Raw genomic sequence first — 16,551 nt, forward strand, 5'->3', positions numbered from 1 at the left:
GGGAAGGGCAGGCCTCCCATCTGCTCAGCTTTGCATTCTGTCTTGGGCATGTTTGTTTTTTAATGACAGCCGAGGTTCTTGTGAGCATAATAGCAGGAGGTCTCTGCAGATGTTGAAGGCAGGGAAAGGAGGGGCAGCTATGAGCTCCAGCGTATTTCTGTAAAGGCGTTCTAGTAAACACATTGAATCTATTAATCCACAATTGTTTGGATAGTACTTGTGGAATAATCCTGCCAATAAATCACCAGTCATCTGGAAAGAGAAACAGAGCAGAAGAGGTAGGGAAGAGAGCTCCTGTGTAGCAATTGTGGTGGTGATCCATAGAGAACTGCTATCCATTCATAAATATCCACCAGTTAGAACAAGTTAATTCACAACAAGTTTACCAGCAGTTAAAACGCCACGCAGGTTTCATTTGTCATCTGACAGATACCAGGGTTTGCAATTGATCCAGTCTATTTTTGAAGAGCTTGTTAGCACATTTCATACAGTGGGTGGGTAGCTTGTATAGATCTAATGTCTGTTCTCAAAGTGTGACTCAGTTGGCCCCAATCCAGGCGTAGAACTGGCTTTCCCAATTTGCATCCTGGTGTGATGAAAATATAGCATTCTTTTCAGTTACAAAGCCTCTCCCCCACTCTGAAATTGAAATTTGTTTATGTAGGTTGGAGGAGAAATGCATGTGTTGGAAGAAAAGTGTGGTGTAAGTTCATTTCCCAGCTTTTCATTCGTGCTGCAATCATAGGACCAGCTCTTTTTGAGTCAGGGCTTAGAGGAAACTAAGAGAGAGTGTTATATGATGTGCAAGTAGTTAGTGTGAAATCACCCACCATCTTCCGGCCTGTACATGGTACTGGAAACTAAGCACACCTTTTCAAGGAGCACAGAAGGACTCAACTCTTGAGTACCTTGTTTCTGAATGAAACCAGCAACTGTATCTAAACATGGTCTTCCTATGCCTTCGCCCATGGAAGGTGAAGAGGGCTAAGCTCCAATCATACTGAAATCATTCATGGCAGGACTGGAGCTGAGTCTCTATTCTGGCACTATAATTTTAGTCAGAGGCTTCTGCATCACATGTGTAATGAATCTTCCAGTAGCCACACCATAATCCAAAATCATCTGAACTTACCATATGTCATTCATGTTAAGGTTACCTTAATTTTATTCAAGATTCTGAATGCCTTGGAGCTATTATTATGAGACTGTGCTTGCTGTATTTGCTTATTTGGGAATATGAGTGTGGTATCTTTCCAGCAGCCTTAGAGGATTCTGCCATACATCACACTTACAAGATTTCATCATAGTCATCTCTTTGTAGTTTTGTCATCAGGCCTCCTGAGACATTTATCCTTCTGTTTTCCTTCTGGATTTACTTTGTTTCATTAACAAACAGATGCCACGCTATATTAAGAAAGCAAAGTCTGCAGTGGATGTTTGGAATGTGATGTAGATAAGAATTCTTCCAAACAAACACTGTGAGGATGATTATCTCTCATTTTGTCTCCAGGTGCTGGTAGTTGACTCACACCATAAATGCATAATCTTTATAACAATGAATAGTGGATGTCAATAGTTGTGTCAACCCCATCATTCTTTCCCACAACCAATGTGAAGTAAAGAGTACCTAGTTACACTTGCAGCTCTATTTTGGTTACCTAAGGCTGGTCCTCTGAATCCCTTCAGTGAGCCAGTTGTACCAACTATTCTGGTCTATTCCAGGCTCAGTTCAAAGTGTTGGGTACTACCTTTAAAGCTGTAAATGGTTTAGAAGTGCAGTATCTAAGGACTCTATAATCCTGCTCACCCAGGGAAGCTTTGCATCTGAGGTTCATCTGGCGGGGGCTTTATCTGTGGTTGCACCCAGGTTATGAAACTCTGCCCAGAGAAATCCGTTTGACTTCTTCAATGTCTTTTTGATACTTCTTCAAGACAGTTTTATTCAAGCAGGCATTTAATTTGTCTAGTTGACTGCTATTTGGTGGATATTTAATTTTTTTAAGTTTTCTGTCCTGTCTGTAATTAATCCTTTTAGCAATTTTAAAATAATAAAGTAGTTAATATTGATTGTTTAGATTGCAAAGGATCTCAGGTCAGGGAACGTTTCTTCTCAAGAGCTTGTACAGCTAGACAGCTCTGGGCACAACGGTCTGACTCATAGAAGGTGGGTTCATGTGTTGCAAAGTTGCATGAATGTTTGTACCCTTGGAAATGTAATGTCTCTGAACAAAGGAAGTTGAATACCTATGGAGATTTGCTTTTTTGTGTTTTACAATGCATACAAAAGGGAGCAAATTTAGAGATAGCAGTGGTGGTTGAACAGGCTTGAGCTGTGGTGGTTCTTGCAGCTATTTGTGCTGTTCAGTCTGGTGTTCTTTTCTTTTAGAGATTCCTATAGCCTTCGCAGTGTTTGCAATAAAAGCCCAGGGCCAGATAGCTTAGCCGCTGTAGCAGTTTCTCACTAAAGTTAAATGCTCCAACAGCAGAATGCTCATCCATTTGCTGAGTAGTTGAACATGAACACCTACTCACAAGTGGGAGCTCTGCATGATGAGGATACATGGTTGTGTTAGTTTTCCAGTTGCACAGAGCCCATAACCATGAGTATGGGCTCCCATGTTTGCAGAGAAGTCCATATATAGCCACAGGTGCTACAGAAAGAAGACCTGGCTGTTGGGGTTAGGGGCTGAAAGTATAGCCCTGCTCCCCATCAACATGGATATGCCACACGTGTTAGTAATGCATCAATAGAGCTTAATTGAGTGGGCATGGGTGGCATTGGATATTAGCATCCCTAATTCTTTCTTTTTCTTCATAGCTCCTGCTCAGGCCCAAATCATCCATGCTGGGCAAGCATGTGTTGTAAAAGAAGATAACATCAGTGAACGAGTGTACACGATTCGGGAGGGTGACACCCTTGTTCTGCAGTGTTTGGTTACGGGGCACCCACGGCCACAGGTAACCTTTCTGTCCCTTTTGCCGCCTGCATCGCTTTCACTCTTTATCTGCTGTCTTGCCAAATGCCAGGAATTCCCCTCTATGTTAGTGTAGATGTTCTGTAGAACATCAGTGTGTGGGGAGCTCAGAAATAGCCTGAGCTCCTGATTAATGAAATGCTTTGCAGAAATCATTGTTCTGCTTCCACAGCTGGATACTATAGTGTTCCATCTTCAGTTCAAGCATTCCCTTTTGCAGAAATACTGAGCCCACCTCTGCCCATTGTATTTGGAGATTGCCGACTCAGATACTTGACCATGCTAAGTCAACTCATTTCCCAGAGGGATATGATTTTGAAGCGTTACTGACCTTTACTGGAGTCCCACAATACGAGGGTGAGAGACGCTCCCAACATAGTAGGCAATGATGTGTGCAAACAAGACTCATCCTAGGGACACCATCACTAAAAGCCAGCCAGTGAGTGCCTAAATGGACCCTGGAGAACCTGACATGAATTGGATAGGGGCCTCCAGGGAGGAAGGTACATTAAGAGCAGAAGAAAACACAGCACTTCCCTCCTGCTCTTGCATAGCCTTACTAGTCACAGAAGCTGAATCACTGTGACTGCCATCTTCTCTGTGGATTCACAAGCAAGTAGCTATTTGCAAAATAGGATGTAAGACACAATGCACCTAAGAGGGCAAACTAGTTAAAAGAATTCAAGCTGGGAGAGCTATTCACTGGGCAAGCACCCATTACCCTCAGGAACGGCCCTACTATTAGGCAAAGTGAGGAAAGAAGCAGTGCTGTGGCACATGGCCTGACCTGCACCCCCTAAGCTAGCCTGCTGCCCTCAAGCATTATGGAGAAAGCTGCTCTATCTCCAGCATTTAACGTGGAATGTACTTCATCTCAGGCAGCAAAATGTCTTGGACCAGCCCTGTATGGTGTTCTTAAGATGTGTCTTTCTGATTCCTTACTAATCTGGGATTAATATCCTCTCCATGTTATGTTGTCACAAAAATGATAAAAGATTAGAATCCCACCTGTTTGCATTAGACTCAAGACAGACTCAAAAGGTAGTTTATAATCCCACTGTGGAGGCGGGGAGGGAAGTACAAATGGACCTTCCTGGGGAAACACCACTACAGAGAAAGCCTTGTTCCTTGTAACCACAAATGAAGCTTCAAAAGACAACAGCACCAGATGACTTTAGCCTGAGTGCATGGGAAGCTCATACTGAAGAAAGTGGAGCTTGAAAGATTTCACCGTGTGAATCAATCCTTAGCTATAGCCATTGCAGAGGGCAGTTGATCTATAGTAACAAATATGGATGATTATACAGACTATTTTCTTTCTGTAGACATAAATAAGGATTATAAAGATTACATGAGAATCACAGCTATGCAGAGTTAACACCTACATTCTGCTTAGAGCATGGTTTACCAGACTGAGATACCATCAAGGCAGAGAGCTTAGAAATATTAACGATTCCATTTATTATAGAAGAGCAGAGAGAAACTGAAGATTCAGGAGGAATCTGGGTATTGCAGAATGTGGGATGCTTAACGTATAAATAAACAACTTGGCATGTCCATAGAAGAATGATTTACACACTTGACTTTTGAATTTTTGAACATGAGCATGTTTGCCACCATTTCCTGTCTTCTACTCTCTTTTATTCCCCGCCTCCCCCCATACACCTCTGTCACTTTACTCATCTGGTTTCCTCCACATAGGCCAGCCGGCAATTTTAAAATCTGCATACATTTAAATGAATTAACATAAGCAAATGGTCAATGACCACTGAATGGAACAGCCGCCCCCTTCCGCTCATTCACTCTCTCTGTTGACACCCCCTGCATTTCCCAATCAAAGCTTTCTTTTTCTTAACCTTTGTTTTATCCTCTCTTTTCTCAGTTAGTCATTAAAGCTCCAAAATGTGGTCAAACTAAATAAATGAAGCTGAAATGAAAAAAGCTGAGGAAAGATTAAAGAACTGACTGAAGCAGCCAAGCAAACAGAATGCACTTTGAGAGGCTTCAGGCCTCTAATGAGAGGACAAAGGCTAAATAAATCCCTCATGGGCAGCCATTAGCAGAGAAACACTGAACAATGTGGGGTGCTGGGCAGAGGCCATAGAACCCTATCATCTGCAAGCTGAATTTCCCTAGTACATAGGTCTGTAGGCAAGGAGGGGAGTCGGATTAAAGTCAGGACAGTGGGGTGCTATTGATATTGTTGTTCTCCTTTGTAGTATACAGTATGAACCCACACTCAGTTCTCCACCGCCCTTCTTAGGCTTCGCGTGGCCCTTAGCAAATCACTATGTTTGATCTTTGCTTCATCCTCTGCAAAATGGGGATAATTGTGCCCTAGCTCTCAGTGTTCTTCTACTAAGAAAGAACAAGTGATAAGCAATTATAGCCTGACGTAGGAATGGCTTCCCCCTCCACTCTCACACACAAATGTTTGCAATGTTTTCTTCCAGAATTTCCCAAATATTTTGGGCTACGTATTTTTGTGGAAATACATGAAGATGTTACAGTATTGTTTTCCTGAGTCTTCCCACCTACTTCTTTCCCCCTCACCTTCCTGGCTTGGTTCATATGCCAGCCTGGGTGGCATGGTCTCCACAAGGAACCCAAAGCCTTGTTCGCACAGCTGTGTGGGTAGTTGAATTTATCTAGCCTTCTCACATAGTTCACACTAGCCATAACCTTGCTGGGGAAGCCCACAGGTATCTGGGGTGAAGGTATGGCTATTGTTGGCTAAACCACCTGCTCAGAACATAGTAAGCTACCTTATGCTGAGTCAGACAATTGATCCATCTATCTCAGTTCTGTCTACTTTGGCAGTGGCTTTTAAGCGTTTTAGACAGACTAGAGTCTTGCGCAGCCCTGCCAGAAGATGTTCAGGATTGAACCTGGGGCCTTCTGCTTGCAAAGGTTATGCTTTGTCACTGAGCTACAGTGCTTCATACAAGCCATGGTCCTTCATATGTCCAGGAAGCCATGTGATTCAGCTTCTCACCAGCCGAATAATAATAATAATAATAATAATAATAATAATAATAATAATAATAATTTTATTTATACCCCGCCCTCCCTGGCCAGGACCGGGCTCAGGACGGCTAACATCAAAACATATAATACGTTAAAAACATAAAGTCAAACAATAAAATAAAATACAGCTTAAAATCAGATTAAGATCAAAATAAAATCAGATGGCAACCCATGAATTATGACTATAGGTGTTGGGGACATTAAGTGCTCACTAGGGCCAACTTTTTGTGTTAGTCTTATATGGGCCAGTGGGAAGATTTAGGGAGGCCAGTTACATAAAAGATCTTATAAAAGGAGGGGGGTCAGACAGGGCCCCAACCAAAGGCATGGCGGAACAGCTCCATCTTGCAGGCCCTGCAGAAAGATGTCAAATCCCTCAGGGCCCTAGTCTCTTGCAGCAGAGCGTTCCACCAGTAAACTGCATATGAAAAAGACTTGCTCAAGCTTCAGTTAGAGCACTAACAGATGGGAAATAAACTGCATTCAGAGCTGCTGTAAAGTTTTAAAGAGATGAGCTTTAGTTTGAAGGACCCTCTGCTGAGCATTTTGTTTTCTTGTGGCTGGGTCAAAGCAAGCACATATTTTGGATAGATGATAGATAGATAGATAGATAGATAGATAGATAGATAGATGATAGATAGATAGATAGCAAGCACAAGTTGTGAGAGCTGGTAATGATCTGCTGTGTTAGGCCCCAATGCTAAGTTTGTCTGTGTCCTATAGCTGTGCTTTCTCTCTTTCTCTGTCTTTCTCATTCCCTCTTTCAGGTGAGGTGGACCAAAACTGCTGGCAGCGCCTCGGACAAATTCCAAGAGACATCGGTGTTTAATGAGACCCTTCGGATTGAGAAGATCCAGAGGCTGCAGGGGGGTCGCTATTATTGTAAAGCAGAGAATGGGGTTGGGGTCCCTGCCATCAAGTCCATTCGAGTAGATGTGCAGTGTAAGTCATTTTGTGGCCATCCAAAGCTTCCCACAGTTCTACTGCGTGCCGGTATCTGATCGCTTGGCTAGTGAAATTCTGCATTGACCTAGAAGCATCCTCATACCTCAGAGGCAAAGGGACAGGCACTGCTCCTGCCACACTCACTTACCTGAAGGTGCTGATCTTGGAATACCAGACCATTTTTTTTAATGTGGTTAACTGGGGACTAAATTATTCATGAATGAATGAGAAAGAGAATGGTGTCTTGAGTGGAGTGCTGGACTTGGATCAGGTAGGTTTGGGTGTCCTTGAAGAATGCTAAACCATGGTTTGATGTGACATGAATTAAGAGAAGTGAACCTCAGGCTCATATTCTTCCATCCAATCCCTTCATGAGCACAAGGAAAAGATTAAGCAGCTTATGTCTGAATGGAGGAACCCTCATTAGTTTAAACTATGTTTTATTGAATGAAGCAAAGATCAAACCATAGTTTATGATCCTGTCCTACATGGGTGTACTTAACTGTTTAAACTACCCAGCGTTCCCCGAGTTCAGATGCAATGCTTAACTTAAACCAGTGATTGGATGCTTCAGATCCCTTCCTCATGGCTGTATGATGGAGAGTATATGCACCTGACACTTGGCTTGGCTCATTCATGTCATGCCAAACCATGGTTTAGCATTACGCCTGAAACAGGACACCGTATGCCAGCCTAATCACTGTATGAAGTCACCATGATTAAAAAAACAATAATCTTGTATTGCCCAATTTCAGCCTAACCCACTTCACATGTTTATCACCCTCAACTCACATAGTCACATAAATGTGACAAATAAATAATATAATAAATGTAAGACTACAATAAAAAGGAAGCTCACTATCCCTTTAATTTAAAAGGACCCTCCATTCTGATATTTTCAAAGCCTCTTGCTTCTTAGCTTAGGTGCCTCATATTTCAGACTTGTTATTCAACACACCCTCCCCTCCCCATTTTTATATCCCTTCAAGTTGATGCTTTGAGGGGATGTTTGGTATAGTCTCCTCCTCACATGCTTTTAGTGGTGATTGATCCCATCTGCATGGGATGCAATACTTTTATTTGGCCTACAAATACTTATTGCTTCCTTTTGTAGGTGCCTAGTGGCAATCACAGCAGCCTGGGAGGGGAGTTTTATAGGGCTCTAAAAGCCACTGCTGCCTCCTCCCAGCCAATCAGACTCAGAGCAGCTTTTGAAAAACAATGTTGTAACTTGCTAGGTTTCAAAATACGTTAGATAGGGAAATTATTTAAAACCCCACATTTCACTTCAAAATCCACTTCCCCCTGCCCCTCCTAGAAGTCTACCTGAGTCCTATTTATTTCATTTAGGCAATTTCTATACTGCTTAATCTATAAAAATATCTATAAATGATGGGTGGCAAATTAACAAGTGTTACAAAAATAACCAATTAAAACCCTCAATATCAATTCAGTTTATATCAGTATTTATATATTGGTAGATAGTTCTCTACTCAACACCTCCCAGCTCTTACTTGGTTGACCCCAGTTCTCACTCAGGGCCCAAACAAGTGCACATATCACACACACCCGAATCTCGTACCAAAGAGAATTCCTGGAGCCTGATGATATGCCATCACCCTAGTCTCTAACTTTAGGATTTATGGACAGGCATCAAAGTCTGATGGAGCTTTCTCAGGCTGCCTACAGCTTTGTCTCATCCAGCACTCAAATCAGCTGCACTGTACAAACCCAAATTTGATTCGGTGAGTTTCTCAAAGGGTCCCACTGGTAGCAAGTAGGACAACCCCCCCCCATTCAGAGTTGTTTATCTGCCCCCCTCTTCCAAAAACTTTGTTGTCCTATGGCAGGGCTTGCTTTCATTGGCCCTGATAATGACGTTTCAAAACAGATGTGTCTCCAACATTCAGATCTAAGTGCAAGCAATCCATTTTGCTGTTGCCACCATAGATGGGGTGACAGAATCCCGATAGACGCCAGCTGTGGTGCTTCTTGGAAATTCATGAGCTTCTCTTAGAAAGCTTAGGCTCTCTCCTCTGTGCTTCTCCTTGCTTATCTGAACTTGATTACTCATGCCAGGCACTTTAGTTGAGAACTAAAGTGGGGCTTTATCCTTGTGGGGTTTCCCTTTGCTTCTAGGATGCTGTTTGGATCTAAGCTGATGCAGACTCCTGTTGTTCTTCATGCATCTCTGACCTTTAGAGCTATGGGGTAAATTGGGTGGCCAAGGGCTTTCTGATACTAACATCTACTCTGCAGATGGACTTGGTAATATGCTGCCTCCTTTCTACTACTTTTTCTTTTCCTGCCCTGTAGAAGAGCCTGTATTTTATGAGTGCTTCATAGATGCATGAATGAGAGGACTGGGAAGGTCCCAGTTAGTCCTTTACATAGATGACCTTTAACTGCATGCTCTACTGTTTGGCACAATGTCTTTCCCTCCTGCCATTAGTGTGTAACTCTTGATTGTAGATTGTCAGCTGTTAGTGGCCAGATCCAAGGCTAACATATGGTGTCTTCTGAACCACATAGTGTAATGTAGCGCAAAAGCACAGAGATCCATTTTTATACTGTTGACCTGGAGAAGGACCCTGCAGATTACCATGTAGAACGTGACCCCACTGCCAGCAGATGAGAATATAAGATGAGTGTGGGATCATACTGAAGACCTGTCTTCTCCAGCATCCTGTTTCCCCCAGTGGCCCACCAGATGCCTTTAGCAAACTCACAAGTAGGACATGAGCCTTTACCCACTGTTGTTCCCCATCAATTGGTATTCAGACTCATGGTGCCCCTGATCCTGGAGATAGACGCTGGGCATCGATTCTATTTAGCCAGAATTGAGATGACAGTAGTGTGTGTCTCTCACTTTGACATGGCCAAATCTGTCCGTTTCAGTTTCTTTCTGTTTAAGTTTGATTCTCCACATTTCCACCGCAGTCCATGAATTGTTTTTGCAAGTCCTCCTGAAAGTTCATCAGTATTTTATTGAAATTTTCTCCTAATATAAACATTTTTGGCAAACATATGCTCTATAATCTAATGCATTGCTGCATGTGATTTTCACATGCATTTGTATGCACACTTTAGCTAAGTATGTGCAGTTTTGTACACGTTGCTTGGCTAGAGAACTGTGCTGGAAAATTCAGAGAAGTTCAGGTTTCAAAGGATGTCTGCGTTTTGGTTGCCTGTTGTTTCTGAAAGTACAAATTAGGCCTCAGATGTGAACTGTACCAAATTTCTCTCCTGTCCAAACATGGGACCGAGACCAAATCACTGCTAGCAAAGAAAGACTAAAACACAAGCAGACCAGAAGCCACAGATTCCTAAGGTGGCTCCACTGAATTAATAGCAATGGCACCAGCCATGAGCATCGTCTTGCTTGCTGACCATCCTCGTTCTGAAGATGGTGCCCTTCCAGAAGAGCCAAAGTTGTTTGTAGACTGAATTCCAAAGCAGCTCTCAGTTTGCAGGAGAGCATTAGGTCATGTGTTGCCATTTCCCCACCCAGATCTGTTTTCAAAGCTTCCCATAAATCCCTGCAGGAGAAAGCCAGGCGGCCTGCTGCTGTGTTTCAATTAATGCCAGCCAGGCAGGTGTGCAGGGGATGTAGGAAACTGCTGTCACTAGCACAAAGTCCCCAGTTATCAGCATTAATCAGGGAAGCTGCTGCTTGGAGCCTTTCCATGTTGGGAGAAAGAAAAAGGGAAGCCAGATGGAAGGAAGGGACATTTAAAAGTTATGTTGGTATTGAAACATCCCACATGGTTGTATCAATTGGCAAGTCACCAACCCGTGAGTTGAATTAATTTGTAACATAGCTTAGATGAAATCTTTATTCTACTAGATAGGCCATTTTAGCAGGGGCTGTTGTGAAGTGCCTTGAACTCTCAAAAGCGCTATGCAAACCTTAGTTGTTAGTAATATTTCTTATCTTTGCTAAGATTTGAGCCTTTGGATTATTCTACCTATTGTAGGGAGATGTCGAGGCTTAGCTGGAGTGGAATGGAGTCTTGCAGAGAAGCAAGAAGAGTTTGTGGTGCCAGATTTCAGGGTGCACACAAACTTCCTGGGGCTCTAAGCATCTTCCTACAGACAAGTTGAAGAACAGGAAATTATGGTGGGATTTTCAGTTCTCCCACTATAGAAGATCGCTCCTCAATTTAATGGAAGATGAAAGGAGCCAAGAAAGTGGGGAGTGGTTTTTGGCCCATCTTTAGTATGATGTCATCCCCACCCACACTGATCCCACCATGCCACTTGCAGCTCTGTTCATGTGGCTGTCAGATTCTCCTGATACCATGTAGCCACCTCCCTCCCTACATTTCACTGAAACAGCTCCACTCCCAGAGCTCTATCATTGCTTGATGCTGGCAAGAGCATTGTTGACTCAAGCAAATTGGAGTTATCCTGCCCTTTCAGGGACATTTTTGTTACAAACCCATCAGTGCACAAGGCAAGATCTCCCCCCCCCCCAAAAAAAAAAATGTTTGGCCCACCATTACATCATCATAGGGTAATGTTAACTGCTTTATCCAAGGATAGAGCCCACAAAGCCCTCTTAATTTCAAACCAGCCCATTGAATCACAAAGACGTGAATTTGGATAAATGGGAGATTCGTGCTCAGTTCTTACGTTTATTTTTGACACGATTGAGCCACTACAGCTGTACTTTCCTCTGCCACTTTGGCACAGCAAGGTCTTTCCTGAATGCTCCCCAGCATGGCCAGAGATGATAGTTTTCATATCCTGGAGACTGATAGAGAATTCAGATTTTCCAGCAGCGGATAAAGATGAGGACTCGCCACACTAAGGAGCATTTGGAAGAAAAACTTGCCTGGCAAAATTGGGAGGGAAAAGTCACCTTGTTATAGCTACTTTATCATGTCAAAAAATGAATGAGGGAATCAGGCCTGGAGATAATTGAGATTTACATCAGGTGAGTTATACTGTAGCCCAATTTGTGTTATCGTCTCTTGAAGCCCAGTAATGCTATTTCAGCTGTTTCATTGTCACTGATTCTTATTTTTATATTTTAGCTCATGGAACAAGGAAGAGGGCAGGCCCCGAAGCCCCATCCAAGTAGGAAATGCAGCAAGGAAGGGAATAGAAAGAGCAAAATGCAGAGGCTGCTCAGGGACAGAAATAGTGATGAGTCCAATGGGAAGCATATTTTCTCACTTGAATGGTGGATATGATCTCAAGGCACGGGGAAAATAAAATAACTGAAAGTTTAGCTACCGCACAAAGGTCTCGTTCTCCCATTAATATAAATGAGAGTCCCTCTGCACATTGTAGGGAATGTGTAGTTCTGAGCCATAACCATTCTGGGGAATTTAATCATCTTTCCAAATGAGTCTGCCGCCTCTATCTGGGGTCACAACAGGTTCTCACAAAAAGATTTGTAGAGGGAAGAGGGAACCTTAGCACTTAGAACGAAAATAGGAGAGTGATATTAAAGGGTTTGGCACAGAATAAGGAATTGGGGCAGTGCGGAGAGTTAGCACACATCGGCCAAATCTCCTAACCAAGTGTTTCAGAAGGGGCTTTAATCTGGCTGTACATCTCTTTGTGTCTCTCCTCTCTCTCTTTGTCTCTGTTGCCACCCAGCTAACAACTCTGTCCGTGTGTCTGAACTGCAGACCCATATTATCAGGCTAACGAATCTCAGCCTCCATTACAAACACTGTCTCTTCAAAACACGCGCCTCATTAAAATATGCAAATAGCCTGGTCCAAGCAAGTGTCTTTTTTAGCAGAAAGTCATCTCTCCCCTTGTAACCAGATTTTCCAGGCTTGTATATATCTAAATCCATTTCTTTGAAACCCAGTAGTGTAAAAGAGCTTGGTGGAAACGTAGGGGCGGGGGGAAAGGAATGCAGGCTCTGCTTTAATGGGCTCCGTAGGAACCAAACTCCAGGATGCAAGCAATTTTTTTCTAACTAGTTTAATTTTGTAGATCCTTCACTTTAAAACAAAGGGACTGATTTTGGTCCACATCAGTGTGAGACTGGGATCCTCCAACTGAGTTCAATGGCTATCCCCTTCCCCCATCGGCGTTTCCAACTGTCTGGGAGAAGCAGCATATGAAACATGATGACAAGTTTTATTAATCTGATTTAGCCTTGTCTCTCCATATTAGTAGATCATTAAATGGAGCAGTAACATAGATGGATGGTAAGAATGATGGTGTTTGATTCAAGGGCTCCTTGGTTCTCTGCCTGCTTGATCTTGGAGATACCTTGGAAGAAGGAGGCTCATTAAACAAACCAGTGCCTTTAGTGGTATCACATGGTAGAGTTTTTCCTGCATGGTACCATTTCACAGTACAAGTGGGCAGGGTTACAATTTTGAATGTTTTGCCCGCAATGATTTCCCCAGAAATCTTACGCATGTAGAAAACTAACACATCAAGGAGAAAGGATCTTGCTCCTAAACCCTTCTCTGATTTTTGGATGCAAGAAGGTTTTTTAAAAAAGAAAGAAATTGGGAGGTCATTTAGAAATTTAATTCCCTACCTGCAGTTGAACTAAAAGCTACTTAAATTCTGTCAACTGGCACAAGTATAGGTATGGTGCTTAAAATATCAGAACACAGTTAAAAATACTACATCTGCAGGTTTCTTTTGCCATATGGTTTGTTAACAGTGAGGAAGCAGAATGCAAAATTTATTTAAGGGGTTTGTGTGGCATGTCCCACCCCCCTTCCAGCTTACTGGGGCCAGGTGGTCTTGTATTAATTAATGATCAATCTGCCACATGCAGATGGAAGATAGGAGGCAATCTAGAGAAAAGGAGGAGGAGCCCTAATCTGAACGGGAGGCACTATCAGAGGAAGGGGTGGGGGAGTTGGAGAGGTGCTGGTGGAATGGCAGGGGAGAGAGAAAATGTGAGCAAACCTGGCCACATGGAGCTGCGGTGAATGGTCTTTGTCCCCTTTAGAGAAGACACTGGACAGGCAGGGATGGGAAGATACAGTTAAGGAAGAAATGAAGTGTTGTTGCCTTAAGTTTATTTTTCCAGGGAAGGCAAGTTAAGCACAGAAAAATAAAAATGCCATTCATTGCAAAATGTTCTGTGTCTATATGTGAATTTTTCAAATCCCAAATTTAAAAATTGGCCCACATGTTTAATGAGTGGGGCAAAAAACTATTTAACGGGGAACAAGAAAGAGGAGCATAAAGCAGGCAATTTGTGTGCTTCCTTATGTTTTGCTTCTCATATTTTACATGATCAGTATTGTATCACGTTCCTCTTTTCTGCCTGTAAAATGACTCTCCATCTCAGCAGTTTATTCTTCTCTTTCTCTGTCTCTCCCTCCTTCTTTCCGCCCACTCTTTAAGTTTAACCCATTCCTGAAATCAGCATTTTTAGGTGCTACATAGTTGTCTAGCAGATACCTAAGCTTCCTTAGGGAAGGCGCTAATTTGAGAATCCCAGGTATCCTGTGACGAGGGAGGCTAGTCCATTCTTACCAGGTCACCTGTTCTTCTCCTTACCACTGGCAAACTGGATTGTCTCTGGTATTATGTGGATTGTTATTTATTTATTTAAAATATAATTTATATACCGCTTGGTTGCAATAAAAGCTCTAAGTGGTATTTTTTTGTATTGTAACCTGCCCTGGGATCTGTTACAATGACGGGAAGCTTATATATTTGCCAAATAAATGATTAAACTTATTCCTCCCCCCCCCCCAATGCAGTAGCATTGAGCGATGGGTCACTGGTGTACCTGCCTTCAGGTACCTATCAGGACAATCTTCTGTAGGAGCACCTGGAAGCCTACCAGCTGTTGTTGTTAGTGGAGTGAATTGTGGTGGGGCTCTACAGGCTTTTCCCTTGTCCTAGCCCATTCTTCTTGGAGTTCTGGCTGACCAGCAGACCTTGGTGCGTCCTGGCCTAAGCTGCGCTAATAGCTGCTGTGGGCTCCTTCCCTTCCTTGCAGATTTGGACGAGCCCATCCTCACTGTTCACCAGACCATCAGCGACGTACGCGGCAGTTTCTATCAGGAGAAAACAGTCTTCCTTCGCTGCACAGTCAACTCCAACCCACCTGCTCGCTTCATCTGGAGGCGAGGCTCCGAGACCCTTTCCCACAGCCAGGATAACGGAGTGGATATCTATGAGCCGTTATATACACAGGTGAGAGGGATTCTACCTGTAAAAAAGAACAACACTTTGTGTTCTTGTTGAGACTTCTGTTTACTTTGGGCCGCCAGCCTAGAGCCCCTGAGAGGAGGAGAGGTTTTATTATACTCCCAGGCCTCTCTCCCACTTCTACCTCCTCAGCGGACAACTGTTGACACCACAGAGAGAAAAAGGTCTTGCCATGTTCTCTTCTTTCATCTGAAGGGTGGTGAAAGTGTAGTAGAGATGGGAAAGTGTACTAGAGATAGTGACTAGAAATATGAAAACTGGGGGGGGGGGAGTAGTGTTCCTCTCATCTCCCCCCCCCCAAGGACTTGTTTACAATTTTTCCAAGAAACTGGAAATTTTGGGGAACACTGAAAAGCCTCCCAATGATGTATTTTCTCCTTTAGATTGAGTGAAATGCCTTTGAATATTTTTGTGTGAGAGTCAGTCTACAGCATAATAATCCTGGCACATACAATACTCAAATCCAAGATGCGTTTCTGTGCTTAGAAGGTACTGCCACCTTTCATGAGAGAAACGTGAGGGGCTTCTGTTGCTTGTAAAGTGCTGCTTCCCTTCTTCTGGCAACTTTTGGTCAAGTTTGGAGATACCAGAAGAAAGTATACTGCTTCTGCTGTCCTTTGGGCCTGGCCTCCCCCTTGCAGTTGACATCTTCACCTTTTCTCTCAAAAAAGAGTAACACAGACATTGTGGTACATCCTGGGGAAAACAGCAGGCTTACTTCCCTGCCCCGCTGGATGATAAGAAGCTCAGAAGGAGATAGAAACCTATCTCTGTGTAAATGCTTGTGGTGATGATGATAATGATGATGATAAGTTCCTATTTCCACCTGGAAAGTTAAGAGCTCCATGAAGAAGGGCAAATCTTGCTGAGGACTGAAAAAGCACTTGGTTTGTAAGTGATCAGACCATGTTATGAAACCTATAGCACCATATAGCAGTAAGCTGCTTTTTCCTAGGTTGCCTGTGCTTCATGAATGCACTGCCTCTTTTGTTTTTTAAAAATGTTTGTCGTTGCTTGAAAATGCTGAAACATCTGGTGAGGAAGTACAATTTGAGAAGAGTTTGCAGAGTGAATGTGGTGTTTCTTTCGTGCTCAACAAAGAAAGGATCAAAACTCTCGAGATTTCCTGTGTGCTTTCTTTCCTTAAATCATTTATTAGTGGTTCTCTCTTCCTCTGAATTCCTGGATAGTTTTAGGGAGCTGTGGCTGTGCTGCCGAAAGCAGTCTGGGAAATGGTGCCTCCAGCCTTTCCTTTGTATGCACTACTATAGTTAATTTCAGAGCTTCTGCCGGGGAAACGACGTAAGAAGCACAAGGAAAATAACCTAGAAGGGAGAAAGGAAAGGGCAGTTCTTTTGGGAAAGCTTCATCCCACACATCTATCTGCCAACCTCAGGCTGGACTCTTGTGTGGATTCTGGCTGAGTTTGATTTTTCTGGTGTGCCCC

The 16,551-nt window shown here is 43.1% G+C and overlaps 1 protein-coding gene across 5 annotated transcripts in view; it reads left to right on the plus strand.

Annotated features, from left to right (window-relative positions):
* The window catches only part of MDGA1 (MAM domain containing glycosylphosphatidylinositol anchor 1), a 240,198-nt gene that overhangs the window by 76,983 nt on the left and 146,664 nt on the right, over positions 1-16,551 (plus strand). For all 5 annotated transcript variants that reach the window (XR_014509752.1, XR_014509753.1, XM_083434428.1 and 2 more), the window contains exons 2-4: positions 2,819-2,958; positions 6,770-6,944; positions 14,893-15,089. Coding sequence is in view for 3 of the 5 variants with exons in the window: in XM_083434428.1 (XP_083290554.1) it covers positions 2,819-2,958; positions 6,770-6,944; positions 14,893-15,089 (512 nt within the window). In the remaining 2 variants the exon portion in view is untranslated. The remainder of the gene's footprint in view (positions 1-2,818; positions 2,959-6,769; positions 6,945-14,892; positions 15,090-16,551) is intronic.

This window comes from Podarcis tiliguerta (assembly GCF_965153285.1).
Source record: "Podarcis tiliguerta genome assembly, chromosome: 3".
Taxonomy (NCBI): Eukaryota; Metazoa; Chordata; class Lepidosauria; order Squamata; family Lacertidae; genus Podarcis; species Podarcis tiliguerta.